Source organism: Opisthorchis viverrini, assembly GCF_000715545.1.
Source record: "Opisthorchis viverrini unplaced genomic scaffold opera_v5_449, whole genome shotgun sequence".
Taxonomy (NCBI): domain Eukaryota; kingdom Metazoa; phylum Platyhelminthes; class Trematoda; order Opisthorchiida; family Opisthorchiidae; genus Opisthorchis; species Opisthorchis viverrini.
Genome location: NW_008752109.1, coordinates 67,747 through 89,080, shown reverse-complemented (window position 1 = coordinate 89,080; position 21,334 = coordinate 67,747). Strand labels below are relative to the sequence as shown.

Below are 21,334 nucleotides of genomic sequence, written 5' to 3'. Positions count from 1 at the left end.
TATTATGTAAAACAACTTCTGGGCTTCTAACGTCCTGATCCTCATACATCTGCGTTGTCGACAGCAAGTTAAAGCTAGAAAAGTTTGGTAATCAGTTAAGAAGAGTAGATATTAGCTATTTGGTTGTGAACCTTGAACAAGATTCGCAGGTATCGGAGCGATTATTGTCTGTCAGTGGGCCAGCTTGACGCAATCATTTGTATAAGTTCCTTCCCAAGAGAATCTCGTTTGGTCTTTTCTGTTCTTGCCATCGGATATAGAATGACAATCAGTCATGCAAACGACCTCGAACTCGTGGTTTGACCTTTAAGCGAATATATGCGTGAGTGTATACTCTGAGTTTGGGTAAGTTCTGCATGTATCAGACTTCGGATTCTATAGCTTGATGGATGTCTTTGCTCAAATGTTTTGTGCCCATGCTTAGCTGGCTGCAATCACGCTGCACAATAATTGGTAGTCATGGATCTTACTACGTCAGCACTAGTGCCTCGGTCACTGCTTTCTTAACCTCTTAAAAATTGCAAGTTTCGTTGTCCAACCCGAAACCACTGCATGTTATGTGTTAATTTTACAAGCGGTTCCCCTGGGTCGGTAGAACGAGACCGAAATAGACTAAACTGATTCTCCGTTCCGTTCATACTGCTACTGATTTTGGGTCATTAAGGATCAGCGTAAATAAGACAGCCCCGATTTTCTCTGAATCCCTTTTAAAACCGTCTACAGTGGGCACATGTTTACAAAATTTGAGAGTTAACTCGGTGGTCAACTTCCTCACGTGTTAGACGTATATCCTGTTCTGATCATGCTCTTCGGTTGTCCGACCGTGGATGAGAACGCCAGTGGGCATGCATATTGTTCCTGAAAGTCTTGCAAAGTTCTGAATCTCACTGGTATGCGAAGCCATCGAGACGGACCAAACTAGGTGCCAACTGTTGTTGAGCAGCTAGATCTTGTGCTCAACCTAAGCAGCCGAAATTCCGTTGGCAAATTAACTTTCATAGATAACCTGCTCCACTTGAGTTAGGCACATAGCTTAGAAACGCAGTATCTTTCTTTTCGTAACGCAACTTTTAAAGCATTAGGGCCGGTGTATAATTAGACTGCAGCTGACTGTTTCAAAATCATCATGGATTAAGTGATCCAGTCTGCCTGCCCATATGCTCTCTTATTTTTTTTAACTACGGGTGCTTGTCTTACTGAAGGTGACGAATAACCAACTCCCCATGAAAGCATCCTAGTTCTGAATCGAAGCGGCACTTTCAGAAACAGTGGGTGAGTCAGACAATTGAATAGAACTCGCATGACAACTGACTTGCAGATTTCGCGTGATCAAGGTTAATGAAGTTCAGCTTCCGGAAGAGTATGAGCCCGAGGATTAGAATTTAACCTGCTTCAACTACAGAGAAGTCAAGCGGACACGACACAGCTAGGTGTAGTTTGCCCTTCAGCGTGGTTTCTCTCTATCCGTCATCCACATGTTTGTCAAACGTTCGCCAGATCTATCCCCGACATCACTTCTTTGGACTGATTTCCTGGAGGAACACCAATAATAAGGACGTTGAAAACTTTTCGACAGTCCTTCTTGGAGCTTAGCAGGTAGGCTCAGTCCGCGAGGTTCTGTCAACCTAATGTCCTACTTGATGTTTATAGTAGCTGCGGAATCGATATGGAAGTTCCAATGTACTCCAAGGTCCTCCTATTAAGATGATCGCGAATACCGACGAGTGCTCACTGGCCATTATCGGTCCGTGAAAAATATATCAGGATCTGAACGACGGTGACTTGCAAAATGGTTCATTTTCTGCCACTTCTTGTACACTTCCTTCATGCTGAGCATTTTTTATGGGGGGAGCATATGTTTTATTTTGCAGAATTTGTAGCCGCTTTGAGTTGTTCGCACCACAGCACTTAAATGTATCCCCTGCTGCTGTTACATACTGCATGCGGTACTCTGCAGATGTTTCACTGCGAAAGATTTCGGTGCACTGGGTGACGTTCATCTGTCGACACCTCACCATAAAATTCGTGATATCATCGTACATTTCAGTCTCGAATAAAACTGCTGTACAGAGGCTGCGAAAATTGCACGATTTCTCTAATGTTTGCAAAGCAGACATGTATTGTGGATGGACTCAAAACAAACGGTTATGTATAAAACAACAACCTTTCACATTTATCGTTTGCTTGTTCCAGACAAGAGTTTGAAGATAGCAAGCACTAGCGGTGGGCCTTGGGGATCTTCCTCCGGCCGAAAATTCAGCGAACTGGGGGTGAGACGGACAAGTTCACCAGTTGCATGTCAGACCACGCCACCTGTCTTTCTTTCGTTTCCAAGCGAAAGCTGACCAGATTAAAAAAATCCTAAGAGTTGTGTCTCCATAGCCCCCAATCCCCAGCTTGCTTCCGCTGACTTGATCTACTGTGCGACGCAGGTGACACCATTGTGAAGACGCTAGGCGGACTCGGCTTGAACAGGACTGCAGGTTTCTATCCCTCTGACACCTGCTAAGTTCCAAGAAATCGTCCGAAAGGACTTGCTTAACTCTGGGAAAGATTTATTTTGTTAACGAATGGTAATTCATTGCTTAGTGTATGCCCCATTGAATATTCATATATGCTCGCTCATGAATGGCCTACTGTCTGATTGTCTGAGTGGTACCTAGAATCGGTCGATCTTTGTGCGAAGTCACCGACTTTTGCAAACTCCACTATTGACTAAAACAGCTAAGCTTAGCCAGCTGGATAATCAAAGTCCAATGAGAGTGTTCTCCATCATTCGAATGAAAGTCGATTTCTCACATAAGTATTGCCATTGGCCGGTGGTGTTGAGAGCTTTTATAGCACTGTTCTCACCTTAGATATTCTGTTGCCTGGTATTTTCCCAGCGTTCTTCAGATAAGTCTTTAATGAGTCAGTCTAACTCTATTGAAGTTCATGTGACCGTTGCGAATTTTTATCCCCTCAGTTTGTTAGCGAAATCGTCATCAATGTTTGACCAACACATTCAAATCAATTTATACTTCCTAGGTCCCAGGAAATACTGCAGATAGCTTTCCACCGAAATGCCGCACTCCTTCATTAATCCCGAAGTCCGACTGTCCATTTTCCCATTTCTTTGGACATTTCTCACAGCCAGGTTCTCACATTTCGTTAACACGAGTCATGTGCAGTGCTTCATCACGACCATTCGTATCAATAAGGATAGATCGTAACCAGCAGTTTCCGCTCTGTTTACCACTTTGTGGCCCCATATAAAGGGTAAATTTTCTCTTTAGGACAATGGCAGCTTGTAAATTTACCTGCCCGATGACGCAACAAACGTACCTGTGCCAAATGAACGAAATTTCGCACAAGCATGCTTCACCGCAGTATTTATTTTTGAAGAGTTTGATCGAGATTAAAGATGGTAACAAAAACTAGCGCTTGGTAGATGTAAGCATTTACAATAAAGTGGGTAAATTTTATGAACGAGGTTAGCTGGACTCGACAAACACTCGTTTTGCACATGAATTTAGTTTTGACAAGAGACGCAGCCGAATCCCGCGTTTATGATGGTCTTCATTGGATTTCATGGTCTTCGTTGTTTAATCGTCAGAACGTTTTACGTAAGGCTGCTAACCTACAGGTATTTTGACATTTTTAATAACCACCTGTAAGGTTTGTAATCTGACCCTAGCAGGTGGTCTTTTTCACAGATGTGGGTGGTTGTGGAATCCATAGTTCATTCACACTGCAAAAGTGTCCGTTAAGTTTCAAGTCTCCTGACTAGGAGGTCCTGAAAGACGGGCCACTCGGTCGGTACAACCAGTGTTCAAGACACTGGGACAACTAATTACGCCGTTCCGACGTGGACACGTTCATCTGCTCAGGGGCGTTAATTCAAGCTCGTCAAGCGTGCACCAGTTCATCATCATCATCATCATCATCATCATCATCATCATCATCATCATAATCATCATCATCACCATCATCGTCATCATCATCGTCATCATCGTCATCATCATCACTAGCACTATCAGTTGTAGGAGTGGCGCACCAGTCGTAGTGGTTATAACTGCCACAGATTCTTTGACCGGTGATTGAGGGAGGATTAGGGTATATAGTACATTGGAGACGGGATCTGACATGAGTGATGCGTAAATACGGGGTCATCTGTGACTTTTTAAGTGGGAAGGAAATATCTTTGATGCACGAGCGCCATTCAAGGCGCAACTGGGCCATTTCTAACAGTGTCTCCAACTACTTATGTGTCCAGACTCCGGATCCCCATCCAGGGAGACAGCAATGACCAGCGCAGCTGAGTTTGCTAGTACTGGCTTTCATACTTCGCTGCCAAGTTAATGTTTGATTTCCCCTGGCCCGTTTCCACCCTTCGCGTGGTTCTGAAAAAAAGAACCCCTCGAGGAAGCTGGTCGACTGACCAAGCCAGCTCAACCGATGCAGTGTGATCAGTTTATCTATCGTGGGCGAGTTATTACTTTCGAATACCGTTCGACGTATTTCAGCATTGCTGATCCGATGTTCCCATCAGACTCGGGCAGTACTCCGAAGATATCGATGGTTAAACAATCAGCCTTTTGACTTCCTCGGCGCGCAGCGGCCAGATTTCTGACACATAATGTGGATCGCACCGCAGTATTGTAAGCTCGATCCTTGACGGATAAGCTGATGTCACGCCTACACCACATGTGACGCAGATCCCAATCCGGATAGAAATATCATCTTTTGCAAGACCACCGGGACTGATGCAGCTGCCCAGGTAGATAAACTTGTCTACTATCCCAGTCGGCTCATCCGCAAGCACGAGGTTGAGGTTCGAGTCCACCCAGTTTTACACTATCACTTTGCACTTTTCCACCGTGTGGAAGAATTATTTAGATTATGTAATACAGTCTGCGTTAAAATGGCATCAAATTCAAGAATAAGTACTGTCTGCGTACTCAGTATCTGTGAGCTGACGCCCACGGAGCACTTCAACCCCACAGGCATCGACAATTAAAAATAAGACAAGACTGCTGTGAAGCGACGAAGGAAACCATATTTTCGCAATCTAATCTGCGACCAACTTTGAACTGGGGCTTTCGCGAAGCGATCAAATGTTACTAAAATCCGGTACGATTCGGTGACATGCTCCTCAAGGCTGCAGTAGAAAAACAAGGGCCAATAAAAAACCTTCAAAGATAAAGCTATTGGCTAGCTTTTTTCGAGATATTCGTAGACAGTTAAGGTATGCGTGGGAGTAATGAACTCTTCCATGGAGTTCCGTGTTTGCCAGGGTTGGTAGCACCAGGGACGAGGCACTAGATATATATGTATGCATACGTAAGCTATATAATTACCATCATAATCGTCTCTCATTCAGTATCTTCTTCACTAATGTCTGGATCACATTTTTGATTTTTTCTTCATAGAGTAACAAGTGTCGCGTTCCGACTGGTTCGTCAGCGGGTTAGCGAACTGCAAAAAACGGCCTAGGCAACAAGAATGATCACAAGCAACCTTCCGACGCAACGTCCCCTCAGCCGTACGCTAATGATTATCCACCCATACAAACGAGCTCAGTGGACTTTGGCATTATTGGCAGTAAGCTGGAGCAAACAGTCAGTTTCTGTGGTCATAAAACGGGGTCGGTGGTGTTACGACACTCATCCGCAAATGTTTGTAAGAGTTCTAGTGATGTGGAAACTGTCGCCCTAGTGCCGAAAAACCTGGAATTGATGAACTGGAAACAAAAGCCTGGTTCGCTATTATCACCCCCCGCAATGCGACCGTTATTTCGCTCGGACACTGAGTGTATCTCGGGAATAGTTTTCGCAGACAGATCAAAACAACGTGACCTAAGGTATGAATAATCTTCCATGTTTTTCGCAGACATCTGTTATTCTATTGCAGGAAGGTTGCATTATAACCCGACTGATGCATTCATTAGCACATCAGTTTGGTTTTCACGGAAGGCTCATCTGAATCCCAGTTGAATCCCTCGTTTATGATATTCTCCGCATTAAGAACGTTCGATTAAATTTGTAAAAGATCGGGCACCGTAAGACCGATAAATATTTTCACATGGGGAAAACCTATATTTGATCTCGCGCGGTGCGTTAAGAGGACGGTGTGGCGGTCAGAGTTCCGTCTGAATCCCCCCTCATGACACAGTGATACCATATATCAAACTCAATTGGTTCATCGGACGCCTGATACGCCGTTTGTAAATACAGGTTGTACAAAACAGGAGGGTTTTAAAGTGGGAAAGATCTACTCCATCATAATTGCAGAAGTGATTTACAAACTAATTTTCAAATACACGATTTTACCTTCATGGGGACATTGTTTTTTGGGGACGTTGTTTTTCAGTCATCCCACCCCTAAAATCAGACTGGTCCTTCCGAGCACATAAACATAGAGGAAGCAAACTTCCGACAGGTGGTTGTGGCTCCCAGCAGTATTGACTGTTGGATACTTCACCGGTGATTTTCTGTTGTATTACCAAACACAGTGGGCTACATTTGACAAAGGAACTGAATATATGCTTTCTTAAGCTCTTACCTGCTGCGCAGCTCCTCTTTCTATCACGCTTTGCTTGGAGCAAGCCTGCCGAGATCGAACCGGACACCGCCGGTCAGGAGTGCAGATCTGCCTGGAATTGTTTACTGCTGATTGAGAAATGCTGCTCTCAACTATCCGTTTTCACATTACTAGCGTTTTCTGCAATTTTTCAACTGGGATATAAATACGTTGGGACGGAGCTCTAGCAAAAACAAATGGAAACGATCAAACCACCGTCTGCACGACCAGCTGTTAAGGTACCTAGACTAGTGGTTCACAGTCCGCTGCAAGGTGTTGAGCAGCAGCATATCTGAGTCCCTGTTGGACTCTCATACACATTTTAGACTTGAGACTACGTTGACTTGATTCAGCTGGATGATACTGTACTGTCCTGGAAACTTGTGTGGGTGCAGAGTGTGCGCTAGACTAATTATATCCAACTAGAAAGCCCTCTACTTCATGGAGATGGTGCGTGTCCCAAAGTAGAAGTTCGCTCCTTTTAGAACACCTTTCAAGTGTTCCCATTTTCTCTCGAATTTATGAGTCAATTTTCTTATTGGTCAACTCGACTCCTAGGGCCTTCTTCCTCTCGTTTAATTTTTAAGCCAAAGGTTGTTTGATTAGACATATGATTTTGTGGAACAAGTCAACAAAAGTGCAGGATTTGATGTCCGGTTTGCGGAGTGCGAAATCCTGGTCAATTGGAGTATGGTTACATGGAAGAGGGTTTCTGTAAAATTTCGAAATGCGTGCTAAAAGGTGTAAAATCTGCTCTGGACTGCAATTCGCGCTCCACCTATGCGTCAGAAAACACTTTTTATGCATCATACCGTTTCCAAAACAAGCAGATAATCTTCGTGAAGGAAACCACTCATAAGGTTGCTGAGAACTCTTCGACAGCCCACGATCGGTTTCGCCTTTTTTGGGGCTGATCATTTAGGCTCAGTCCTCGAGTTTCCGTCAAATTCATGTTCTACTTGAACCCAAATTGGATTATTTTCGACAAATACACTCATTCGCAAATCAATTTGGTTTTCACGAAAGACTGGACTTAATCTCTCGTTTATGGTATTCTTCAACTGAATTGATGCGCAAAACGTACTGCGATATTTCGAATATCGTACTAACCGAAACATCAGGCGACCTTTGAGCAGTACATTCAGTTGACGAATATCATAAACGAGAGATTCCGTTGAGCCCCCACGAAAACCACATCGATTAGCGAATGAGTGCATTTGTCCAAGTTGACAATCTATGCGATCTGCGTACAAGTTGTCGCGCAGAAACGTTTATCTGAAAATATTTCAATAATTCTGGTTAACTGTTTGACCACCCAGTGGCCTGAGTAGAGTGGAATGTAACCGTCCAGGAAACTCCTTGCAGCGTTCTGAAAAAATGAAATCGCCACTACCATACAGGGTAGAAGTATAACTTCACTTTCGGCTACTCAGGTATGGGCTATCTGGCTATTATATGAGTGTCTACCTAGCAGATGTCTGCGTCAAATTCACTGTTTCCTCGAACAGCGGATAAAGTTTCCTGAATAGTTCTCTGAATTTGACCCTAAAATCGAGACTTGTTTTGCGGTGACCTGAACCACTTTCATGTATGTTTTAAGAGTGCTTGGGATAACAAACGTGGGGGGACTTTCAAATCAAGAGTCAAGTTAGTTTAGACTACGTTTCTCCCAGCGTAACTGATTTTAAGTCCGCAGGCGCGGCTTACCCTCACTTACGTCCAGTCCCTGTCGCCTGCGTTTGGCCAGCCAATCTTCTTTACTTAGAGATGTCGAGGTCAGAAAGCTATTCTGACAACTCAGTAGGCCGACTAACTATGGCATGTGTTTCAGATCACGAAATTCACTGTATTCCTAAGGATACATTTCTATACCTAGTTCTGTTGCCCTAATCTCCGCTTGAACTTATGCTGTCTGTAGAAAACTTGGTACATGTCCAGACTCTTGCCTCAACTTCTTTTAAGCAACCTGAACAGGGCGCAGAAAAAACCCTCAATTATAGCCTACAATTACGAAGAGGTGCACTAAGATGCACCATCCATACCTCGATATCCAGGCTGAATGCCTTAATTTCTATTGGTAGCGATTAAATTCTTCCAGGTCAGAAAAAGACAGCCACAAATCTTGAATACTTCGAAAACGCGAGAATTTCCTAAAACTCGTTAGGATTGAAACACGCCTCCACAGAGCCAAACTATTTGGACAGAATCAGTGCACCCTAAGAAAACGAATCCTCTGTGACACTTGTCTCATCTCGTCTTAGAAGTGCCAAATATGGTTGACGGATGGGAAATCATCTGGATAACTCCTAACCAAAGTCCACCCATCTAATGTATACCGGTATTTATGAAAGTGCAGTTAAATATGAAAACCAATTCGCATGCAAAGCACGAAGGTACACTACCGCTACTGGAGCCTTTTCCTAGTATACGGTCATGAAAACTTTGAGCAAGACTGAGCGTTTCTGGGTCTGATTCACAAACTTAAACAGCTAATTCTGGTACATAGAGCTCTAAGCGGCGAAACAAAATGATGCTTTCTATCCATCTAATGCAACTTATTTACCGACAAAAAGCAGTGCTGGTAGAAAGTTATGCAAAATTTCCAGCGAGTGTGGGGTGCCTCAGGAAGCCGATTTCTCAGTTTCTATTCGCCTTCTTCACAAACTCGTCGATATTTAACGGACAGTCCATGTCAATAAAATTTGTGAACAAAAGCATCGTCAGGAAAGAGCTAACACTAGCGGGCGGTAGTTTATCTATACACAACACAAAAGCCTCATAACTAGAGACGCGACGGTACATTGTAGTTAAAGTAATCTTAATGCGTTTAGATTGTACTCATATTGAGGCAGGGTAACTAGCTTGATGTTAGTTAACGCACCATCAGAGACTGTTGACTACCTCAAGTAAGAGTTGACATGGCGCGAGGATATCTACAAAATCTTCCTCAAATCCTTAGACTGCTATTTTAGGTGCCAGGTTTTCTCCCTAAACATCATTTCATAACTTGTTTTATAGTGTTCGCTAAGAAAGGAGTTTTAGTGATTTACTTGTAACGTAATTAGGTTGATTGTCAGGAGGTGACAATCACTAACAAATGTCCTTTTTGGTCGCTGGCTTGGTTTATGGGGGGGGGGATTTTTTGCAACCACGCAGGGTAACTAGCTTGATGTTAGTTAACGCACCATCAGAGACTGTTGACTACCTCAAGTAAGAGTTGACATGGCGCGAGGATATCTACAAAATCTTCCTCAAATCCTTAGACTGCTATTTTAGGTGCCAGGTTTTCTCCCTAAACATCATTTCATAACTTGTTTTATAGTGTTCGCTAAGAAAGGAGTTTTAGTGATTTACTTGTAACGTAATTAGGTTGATTGTCAGGAGGTGACAATCACTAACAAATGTCCTTTTTGGTCGCTGGCTTGTTCGCTGAGCTGGGCAATTTGGTTGCAACCAGTTGCCCAGCTCAGCGAACAAGCCAACGACCATCTACGCTACCTGAGGTACCGACATTCTCCTCTATAGAAATGTCCTTTTTACCAGAATGATGACGATTACAAAAGTTATGTGCACTTGATAAAAATAAATACAATGCAAGAACAGAATAAGCCAAAAAGTGACTTATCGTTTGAGGACAACATTTGAGAGTTCCTGGATGAAGTTCCGAATGTGGGACGGGTCTTCTCTGCAGCGTAGCTGCTACATGTGTTCCGTAGTTGTCCGTGGAGACTTGTAGGGCTTGGTTGATCTTCTGTCCTGTGTGCGTGAGTATGTCTTTGGACAGAGTTGCATGTCTATTTACGTCATTGGAGTGAGCGAGAAATGAGAATGATTGTAGTCAGTCTCAACCAGTGTGCACAAACATGCTTCAACCCTTAAGCTACAGCCAAAATCTTGATCGAAACCGAAGTCGATTGGCCAACCCCTGAGTCCATTGGCACCAAATCAGTTATATGACGGGAAGCAAGTTTAGTCCACATCCGGTTGAAAAGACATCACATTTATATCTCAAGATTTTCGAGACTCGGCGACACGATCGCCGTTCCCAAAGGAGTCGCAACCGGCCTTCAGTGAATGTAGCGTGCCGTTACTTCAGATTGATCAATGACGATTGTGCGTATTCTTCTAAGTGTCACTAACGCTCGTGACTGATTTGTCCCTAAACATTACCTGGCTACCTGGCTATGGTGGCCTTAGACCAAACACTTTACAGTAACGTTATATCTATTGATTCGTCAATCTGTGGTATCTGCTGCCGACCCGCTCCAGTGCCTAGTGTCGGAGAGAAAAGACTCACAGAAGGGAACACAACAGCTGTATTCCGAACAAGCGAGTGAGTGAGAGAGCGAAAGTTACAACGGCCCCACGCTATTTAAAGGGGACTTTCTGACATTGATCCAGGCTGTCTGATAGGTGTTAGTGAACACCCATCAACATCGATCGTGCCTCTGTGAAAAGCCTGAACGCTGATCACATTCGGTCGTGCTTCTGTGGCCGCAAGAACACTCATCAGGTTTTGCTGAATTGATTGAATGATTGACTGGCCTGGATGCTTGCCGGCTTTCCAGTTGAGTTTTTGATGGAGCAGTAGATTCCGGGCGTTCGGAAGTTGCTTTCAGGAATCTGACCTTGCTAATAAGTAAAAAAAAATAGGCGACTTGAGTTGATCTGCCTCGGATTTTTTTAAATTCTAAGGACTACTGATAATGTTTTTGTGCCTTATGGTGGCATAGGGCCCCTGGCCCCCCCCCAGCGTTGGTCTAAGACAGAAGAGGATCATTATGTTCCTCTTAGACTAAGTTATCCGCACTTACTTGTGAACAAAAGTGTGTTCCAAATAGTTGGGATTGATCACTGTTTGTACCCATGTTCACAAAAAGGTAACCAAACCGGATGTCCCAAGCGTTCCCAGCGACTAATGGCTTTCCTTATAATGCAACACCTATCTTCAGCATGTGAGATGCAATTCCAAGCAGGGTTTCGACATGGCTGAGGGTGCATTGTTTACACCTTCATGTAACGTCGTCTCAGCAGCGCCATTTATAAGGCCGACAAACAATCGTAGCTTTCCTCAACTTTTAGGGAACATTCGGCTTGGTGGCTGGACTGGCTCCTATAAATATTATTGTTCAGAGGGGATGGGGTGCTATTGAAGTTTTTGAAAGCTCTTCATTTCCTTTATTCCCATAACTCCTATCAAGTGATGGTGTACAATGATCTATTCACAAGCTTCCTGACAGTTAATGGAGTCTGTCAGGTTTCTCCCCTCTCTCCATTCTTGCTCATTTTTGTCATCGACGTCATCATTGAGTGCACGCTCCGAGTCACCGCGATTCTAGGTAACAGAATCACGTCTAGGGAGAGAATAATGGATTTGAATTTTGCGGTGATATCGTTTTGTTTGACTATTGCTTGTCCGCACAAAGTACTTTAACTAGAATATCGGAGCTGACCCCATGTTTCGGCACCTTTGCACATTCACAGTACAATGTTTTACTCCAAGGTCCTTCATCTCCTTCTGTTTCTCTGAAATGAAGAGCTTGGGTTTGTTGATCTGGTTACGTATCTTGACAACTGCATAGGTCATGAGTATACTTTGAGAGAAAGTTATTGCGCGTTTAGTCAAGGCGCGAACCATTTGCACCAACCTGAGTCATTTGACTGAACTTGACTGAAGCCAAAGGTTTCGCGTACACAAGGCAAATGTGAGAACGGTCTTACTCTATGGTTGTGGAACCCGGCACCTCCGATCCGAGGACTCTGGGCCTCTTCATGTTGTTGATCACCCGTGTCTCCACAGTAAACTAAGTTGACTGCAGCAACTCAGCAATGAAGTGGAGCGTAAGTGGGGATTCGGAAATTAATCTGACTGATTACGGTAACAGATTAAATTTACCAGGATGCATGAACTACACACGCCAAACCATTGTCTAACGAAGAAGCGTTGTCTTGTGTTCCGAGCGATTGTTAGCAAAAGGTCATGTCGTCGCATCGTGAAATGGAAGAGGCTGTTGTAAAAATGAGTGATGAGAGATCTTCGCACGTTACTGGCTGCAGCCCGCGTGATGCTACGTCCACGTGGTTAGAAACTCCGCAGGACAGCACGCAACCGATCCCAGTTTTCATGCATTGGGCTTAAGTATGGATGCTAGGTTGATCCCACTGATGTCACCTTACAGCCACATGGTGCTCAGATGTACTTATTTTAATGCACCTTAATCTTGATCGTTTTTCCTATGGATGCTACTGCTGATGCTGATGCTCGAGGATGGATCGCTGATATTGTACGGATGTTTTCGAGAGTGTCCTTAATGTCTCTTTCCATGTCGTAGCAGTGCTATCTGCGTCACTTGGAGGCAGGCGAGCCTCTCATCCGAAAAGATCGGTGCCACTGATTAATGACGGAGCCAAACTTTTAGATGGACTGAGTGCTCTGCGACCAGTATCCTATTCCGCCTGGACCTTTCCAGTTGTCTTTGTCAACATGCATGACGGATATTTTTGAATTTGTACTTAAATATCAACCAGGATCAGTGTTTCACTGGGGTTACATTGCAGTCCTCTGCCGGTGTCCGTCGCTAAACTGGATATGATTGACGCTTACTTATGTTGCTGGAGGATCCCCAGAATCTTTCAGCAGCAACGGCTGTCGTGATCGATTGGGGTGCAGCTGGTTATCATTTGGTTTCAGGGTTATCTCAGTTACCTTTCGGGAAGTTGTGGACGTGCTATTACCTCAAATACGAGGCAATGTCGTTTACCTGAATGACGCGTTCATCAGAGACCGTAATACTGGGAACTCCTGTGGTCGTATCCATTTGTCGTTGCAACTAAACCAGGGTTACTGTTTTCAGCCGTATTAAGGGAAATGCAGTACTTCCCCCCGTGGAGCTAGTGAATGGTCTTATCTTTGAGTCTGACGATTATCAACCAGATTTAGAAAATATCCACTATACCCAGGACACACCAACCCTCAAGAAAACACACTGATAACTTCTCGGTCTCAGTGAAGTTCTACCATCTCTACACAACACACTGCTGCCACTGAGTTGTCTTTCACAATAAGATCTCCCAAAAGTTCGGTTAGTCTATTGTGATCAAGCCTCCATACACCGCGATTAAAGGCTTATCTATGACCCTCTGTTGACTCACAATGACCCACAGCTGCCGCTCACTGCCGTTGCCAGTACTGTGAACTAAGTAGTGATGTTGGTATTTGCCATATCTACGCTTCCTGTACACTTACCTCATTTGAGAAAAACATTGGGTAAGTCCAGAAGGCAGGATTGCTCCAAAGAATGCTTGCTTGCGGTAACAACAACTGAATTTCTTCAACGTATGGTTTTCGACGTGAGGTAAGATCAAACTTGTGAGTGTCTTTTGTTCACCGCGATTTTTCAAGTTGAGCATCCCTAATGTCTGTGTCAGTCCGTATTACCTTTGTTGCTGGCTTTGAACTAGTCAGGGGAAAAAGACGCCCGATTGAACAGCCTGTATGGAGATTTGAGCTGGAAAAGGTCCGATGAACAAGCTAGTTTCCTTAGAGTGGCATTCAGTTTTTGGGCCAAGAGGATTCCTTTTTGAGCTGGTAATCTGGTTAAGAGTTGCGATATATTCTTCATGTAGGGCAGAACTACCCGTCTGGTGGCTTGTTCTTGTTGTTGCAAGTTGAAACTTATCCCAAGACCGAAGGACGACCGAGACAAAACCAAGAGGAACAATGTTATATACCAAATCAACTGCAACGGCTGGAACAAACTCTATATTAGACAGACCGGGAGGGAGTTATGCACACGAACAGAGGAGCACAACGCGGCTGTCAGGAGACATAACCTCCTATCCTTGATATCCACGCACGAGGACCAAGAAGGCCAATCTGGAAAACGCAAAAACTTTGGCACACGGAAGGGAGTTTCCGGGACCACTCCACGGAGCTCCATCCTATTTACGGACCACTAAGTGCGAAGGACCAACATCTCAACCGGAATACTCAAGGAGAACCGAATATCGGATTTGCTGTATTGTGCAGTGGTGGCCGAGCTATGGGTTACGCCTGCACTGAGCCTGCCAGACTACGCGATAGGGAGAAGACATAGGACTGCGGACACGGCTGTATTGCCAGGACAAAACGTACAGAGCATCTGCGTAAATATATAGGATGACTAAACGGCCAAATATGGTCATTCACTTGTTCGCTCCATATAGCCAATGGTGGTGTTCCGGTCGTCAACACTCAGGCCCACTACGCTGGTCGTGTGTTGCTAAGCCGTTTGGTGAGAGCCGTGTTTCGTGGGAGCCGCCAACTCACCTACTTTCCGGACGTGTCGAACCGATGGTGACCTTGGGGATGCGTCACTCTCTGCACACGTGCTTTTTCTTCTGTCTGGGCGCGCCCTGACAGGATTCACAACCAGAGAAACAAGGAAGGCCTTGGAGTCAGATCAATAAGGGTCACAAGCCGGGACTCGGAAGTGTCAAAAACAGAGGTCACACCAGCGTCTATCAGAGTACGAGGACGGGGGTGCTAAGCTCAGGGGTCACGTGGGCATCGATGAACCAGGACACAAGATAACAGAGAAACCAATGGGATCTTCTGACCAAACAACTTACGGTGATCGAAAGTCTATCCCGGCTAGCAGCATGTATATAAAGAAACAGGCAACACTACTCAACGCACAACCACCAAACCATCACTCCGCTCCCTAACAACGCACTCATGATGTGAACTCGATTGGTGTTGAAACGTTTGGAATCAAATTACTAAGCTCAGCGAACAACATGAGCTACTAACATTCAATATTGAATCACAACTAACGTTGTGCCTCCACTAGCGAAATAGGAACATGCCCTATAACACCTTCTATGGTAGACGGCTCTCAGCCTTCTGTAGTAAGGTTGATGCGACAAATGTGATCAACTTGCCTCGCTAGTTCTATCCAAGGATGCTTTGCCAGGAAATTATATTCCCAGTAGCGGTCCTCAGTTTCAGAGCAGTGAGTTACTTCAATTCTAGGATGTTGAAGGCATCAGACCTTCTAAATCAGTACCGTTCAGTCTGTCTACTAGTTGCATAGTTTATGGACTCGACCTCACCTTCAAGCAACTGGTACAAACAGTCCAGATGGCAGGTGGTGGTACGCTTATTGCAACACGGGAAACATAGAGAACCTTACTACACGCTGAGAAGGCTAAGACGCTGTTGCAGATTATTCTTGGAAGACAAACTTCAACATGGTACAGTCTCATTATTCTGAGGAAATGGCTGGAAAAATGTCGTGGAAAATACACAAGCCTGACATGTACACCGGGTAGGTTGGTTCGTGTGTGAATACCCCACACTTGGTAAGGAGATAGTGGCATCCAGTCATCAGTATTGGTAGTGTGCACACTGGGGACCCATATTTTACCTGAAGGGCAAAAAAAAGTTTCCAGATGACTATTTACCAGAGCCCAAGGTTATACATTAGAACCACTACTTAAGCATCTAATTTGATTGTTTCTGTGGGCGTTCCTGGTGTCATGCTGTCTGCTGTAGCCCACAGGCTTGTCCAACGCCGAAGCCGCTGGTGTCGAAAAAAATTTTCTTCACTCTTGCATTTAGTGAAATCATCAGTGTGTTGGATCGCTTTTCCATCCGGCACGGCACTTTTTAAATTCTGGTACATGATAGTGGGTTGTAATCCGCACATGAACAGTTTTCGGAGTTTCTTTATCGGTACTCACTTCAGCATATAGACTTGTCTCCTTACAACTCACCGGTTCTCGACTACTGGGTTGACTGAGTCCCAGTTAGCCTGGTCAGATGCTCATAACACCATCATCACTCTCAAATACTTCAACAAAAGCTTTGATATTGACGCTTCACTCAGATATAATCACAAAGTTACACATGTAATATCGTAATATATCATATATATTATGTTAATATGTAATATATTATAGTGTAATATATATTATATAATTATATTTCAAGATTCAAAGTTGTCAGCGAAATTGTGGGTGGAGAAAGTACCCGATGCTAGCTTACTTCAGGTATTGTGAGATCCTTACACCTGCAGAAACTCAGTTAGGCGATCTAGAAAGATTGATGGCAGTGTGAAGTTTGGTATTTTTTGGCTAATATTTCGTCCTATAAGTGAAGCCAATCTGCGACTTCTGAGATAGAAGTTTCACTCATTTCGTGGAAATATTCTTTCTCTGAGGTGAAGTTTCGTGAGATGTGTTCTTCCTAGTGCGTTTTCATCCCAACAAAGATGAAAGTGCTGTACAGTGCTTTTCCGCCTTGTAGCACAAATTGACTTCCTTTACAGGACAAAATCTCAACAGCAAATTGCCATATCTCCTCGCATTGCCATCAGTCAATAATTGGATCCGGAAAAGGATAATTTCACAGGGGGAGTGAAACTTCTATCTGAGAAATCGTCACTAGTCAATCAGTACGTGACCATGTAATGTGGTTTCCGTGAGTGAAGGATGAGTGGCGGAGTAGCTCGTCTAAGGGCAATGATCAGCCGTTCGTCGCCGAAGGGTTAAGTGTTCGAACTACAAACTGGGATGTTGTAGGTTCGAGACTACCCGGAGTTTTGTGAGATGCTTACCGCACAGGATTTCCGATAAGGCTTAAACAGCTGTGCAGTGCTTCTAGGTTTTTTAGCATAGATAGGCTTCACTTATAGAATGAAGTGTGGGCTGAAAAAATTGGAAAGAAACTAATAGCACTAACTTTGTTGGGATCGATTAGCTGCCATCCTTTGCAATGCTCCCAGCAAAGCGTAGGGGGTCGATTGCAGGCCCCCATCTTGGAAAGTGGATCACACTGGCAACACCCATACTCCCCAAACGGGGCTATTGCCCTCGACTCGTGGCTCTCATTTCCTTACCCTCCTTATCCTCGATGAGTGAGGCTGTGGCAGCTGGTACCGCTGCACTTCGGTGCACAGATTGTGACGATAAAACTGAACTGAACTCAAACCTCTCGTACTCTCCTTCACACCATCCTGCTTAAACACAACTTGTCTACCTCGAAGTTTTGTGCCATCCTTAAGGAGACATGGAGGGCGATACCGGTCTCAAAAGACTAGGATTCGGCAGGCGTAGCACATGGCTCAGCCATCGCCTTTGGTGCTGGATATTCCAGTATCCTTCGGTTTGTCAGCCCCTGAACGGGGCTGCAGACCCGATAGGGACTAAGAGATCGTAGGGACGATGAAAATCAAACGCGGAAAAGTGATGAGTGAATTAAAGGTGACTGGCAACACGTGGGTTGTTTACCTCAGCTAACTCAGATAAAATAATCTATCCATATCTACGGATCCTGACGCTAAGCCCTGCGTTGAAGCTCCTTCCAGACAAGCTGGGGCGTTCTGATGCATGTACGACTCATCCACGACAGCTATCTCATCCATTACCGGTGTCAACAGAAGCCGGTAAGAAAGCTGAAGGTCGCCTTGCGCTACCAGACTTAATAGACTATTTTTGACGCCGGGGTTATGAAGAAAGGAGCAAGTTTACTTAATCTATACGCTAGCCAAGAGTATATTTCTGCTCGTGAAATGCCTGCTTGCCACTGACAGGCGATGTGTGGAGCTTACGCTGCCCTCGTGCACCTGCATTCTCGTATAGTTTGCATTTTTAATGAAATAAAATACGTTCGTATCGGCCTGATGTCTGGGTTCGTTTGTGGAAAAAAGCATTTGCTCAGAGTTATCATTTGACCTCACCCTGGCATGTTAACTTGAACGACGGCTCAAGTTTACTGAAGAATATATTTATGGTCCAGTTCAACTGCAAGGGATTAGAAGTCTACACGACTGTGACTCTCAAAGCATCGTGTCGAGGTACATGGTTTCATCGATAATCCGGCTATGTGAACCTGAGATAGTTTTGATTCGTCGTCACCTTCCTTTAACTCGCCCTGAAGGGATACTGCTGCTGTCCACTGTTGTAGGCTCGATTCCAAACTGCACAACCGCCTCCTGTTTCTGTCTAAACGACAGGCACAAACTATGAACATTCTATATTCAGAGCAACCTGCGAAAAATAAAACAACAAAATCTTTTACCTCTGTGCTTGTCAAAGTTTTCGAAAGCTTGGTGAAAGTTTCACCAACTTGATGCTAACCTTGCCGCGTGATTTTCCCTGAGATGTCAATTTTCTTGACGCGAAATCCACTGAGCGGTCGATCAGTCTAGGCGAACCCGGATGGTGGCTACCATGTTCACCTTATCTCACCTCACTGAATTTAGTTATTGTGGTACATGCACAAATAAGATGGCATTCAGGTGGGTCAAGAAACGTACAACAATGATGCGAAGATGGTTCCCCTTACCTAATCCACAAAAGTTTTACGACGCTTGTTTGAATAGAGGCTGCAATGCAATTAGAGTGACAGCGGGTCTGACACCCCTATTCTAAAACTTTCACTTGCAAACCCCCAAGCTCGTGGATCAGTATCCTTTGTTTGGGTCGTGAAGAGTTAGGAACAATTAGCTGACTATTTTTAGTTTACCAGACTACTAACAAATTAGAATTATGAGCTAAACCAAACCAAATCCAGCTGAAACGTGCACACGTTATACTGAGGCAAGGGTATAAACTTTGAGGTTCGAAATAAGGTGACAAAATGCATCCAAATTCACTAAGTGCTCCCCAGATTGAGGCGATTCAGATTTTTGTTTGAACGTTGTACATCACTCTGTCATTACAACCCTGAAACTCCAGGGGTAGTGTGTGGATGGTAAGCTGTTGAGAGTAGAAAGGATAATTTATCGTTTTGTTGAAAAGTTGACAAAATTTTGATTCTGTTGGCGGGCTCTCAATTACTTCAGTGTTTACGTATCCGGAATGTGTTTCATATACCTTATCTGTGGGTTCTGGAAAACCGAGCATATAAAAGACGGTTGGTCAGTCATTTGAATTTCGAAAGTGGTGTTGTTTAATTCCAAATTACTTATGGTCACGGATGTTTTTATCTTATTTTACCGGCACAAGTGTGTTTGCTTTATAGATGTATCGACACGTTTGGCTCTTACGTATCCAGGGCTTTACTGTCAAAAGCTCCAAGCAATTTGAGGTTGGACACTGCCTCTGTTCTTGCTGCATACATGCGACAGTCTTTGGCTACAGATGCGCATTCATCTGAAGTAAACCGGGATCGTCTGAAGACTTCTGATTCTGTGGAGCACGGAAAACCTAAGATAAATCAAAACCAACGTGGAACATATCGACCTGGTCAAGACATGAGAAACAAGAAGGGGATTCCAGACCTTTCTAACATTCACTTCCCTTTAAGACAGAACATCTCAAAGGCGAAAATGACGGATGCAGTAAGCATTCGCCGTGTTCAGCCGTTGGATGTGAAGAAACTGAACAACGTACGTTCCCGACCAGCCCATAGAGATAGCGGCAACTTGAAACCGGCGTCCAGGAGAAGATGTAATAAACACAATACACTCGTGACACCCTGTTCTGTCCAATCAAAATCGCGCAACAGCCCCACACTTACAGACTGCGGTGCATACAGTACGGGGCTTCTGTCGGAAGGTAGTATATCACATACGTTGCCAGCCCTACAAGCAGCACAGCATAACAGCGCACTTGGGAGGCACACTTCATCTCATTCTTCCTCATCTTCAACATCTCCCTCTCCCATTGCACACAGGGGGATGGAAAGCCTGCATTCGTCAACTGCTCATCGTTCTTCTTCACCCCTTTGGCATTCTAAGCTGTTTGATGGATCACCTAGTCTTGAAGCCCAAGGAAGTCACTCAACTAGCCGAATAAATACCAGCAAAACAGACAGTGACCTTGGCCGCCACTGCACCCATCGGGCTCAAAAAGCGAATGAGAGAATCATGTATCTAGATAGTCAACCACCTGGCTACGGATCTTTGGATGCGATACCATTTATGCAGCGCACGAAAGGCCAGGATCTACCGCAAATGAGTGTACCGGTTGGGTCGATACGTGATACCACCCACCTCAAAGCCATCCACTACAGTAGTTTGGAGGAACAGTCTTCCTGTCACCTGGAGTGTCAACATATACCTGTGGATGAGGCTCAGCGTACTCCTGAAAAAAATGGACGTAGCGTGCTCTCCGCTCAATTGGACACTGAGAATCTGAGGCTAAATACCGTTTCGGAGAGGAATCTACCTGATGTACGAGTTGGTAGATGGTTTGACATCAACGACGACTGTATTACGGAAGTAGACCCAGAAAGTTTTCAGCGTGTTTTTGAAGGACCGGAATGTGCATACATGTTGTTCTACAGATTAATGGGTCTGGCAATGCCTGTGAATCCGATAACCCAAAATAACTAGAACAGGTTCCACTAATATCTCCGATATCTCTTGATGTCTGTTGTTTCAGGTTGTTGTTGACAAGATTGCATGTTGTACAGCAGATGGGTACATACTTATTTTATAACTACATCGCATAAGTTTACTCGAACTCTAGTGAACAGATTACTCATCAAAAGCAAACTATGTTCAAAAGATTCAGGTTTGCGGTTGGTAAAACTTCCCAAGGCCAGTTTCTTTTAGCCCAAAGTCGATCACGCCTCATAATAGCCAGATCGGTAGTGTGTACCATTTTCCGGGTCCGAAATGATTAAACAGAGTGCATTTTTCTGAATATTCCAGTTTCTGAATGGTTCGAGATGGTGATAGGATCTTTTCTGGTACAAGGCACTTGAGTAAGTATCTATCGATAAAACTATTTTGGAAGCACGTAATGCTTTCCACAGAAGTCCTCCATAAAGCGGACTCTCTCA

General features: G+C 44.3%; 1 protein-coding gene across 1 annotated transcript in view; it reads left to right on the top strand.

The window, feature by feature from the left end:
- The window catches only part of T265_11128 (hypothetical protein), a gene marked incomplete at both ends in the record, with an annotated part of 30,379 nt that extends 9,497 nt beyond the window's left edge, over positions 1-20,882 (top strand). Inside the window, 2 exons of the mRNA XM_009177702.1 lie at positions 5,412-5,448; positions 19,552-20,882. Coding sequence (XP_009175966.1) covers positions 5,412-5,448; positions 19,552-20,882 — 1,368 coding nt within the window. The remainder of the gene's footprint in view (positions 1-5,411; positions 5,449-19,551) is intronic.
- Positions 20,883-21,334: the final 452 nt, after the last annotated feature.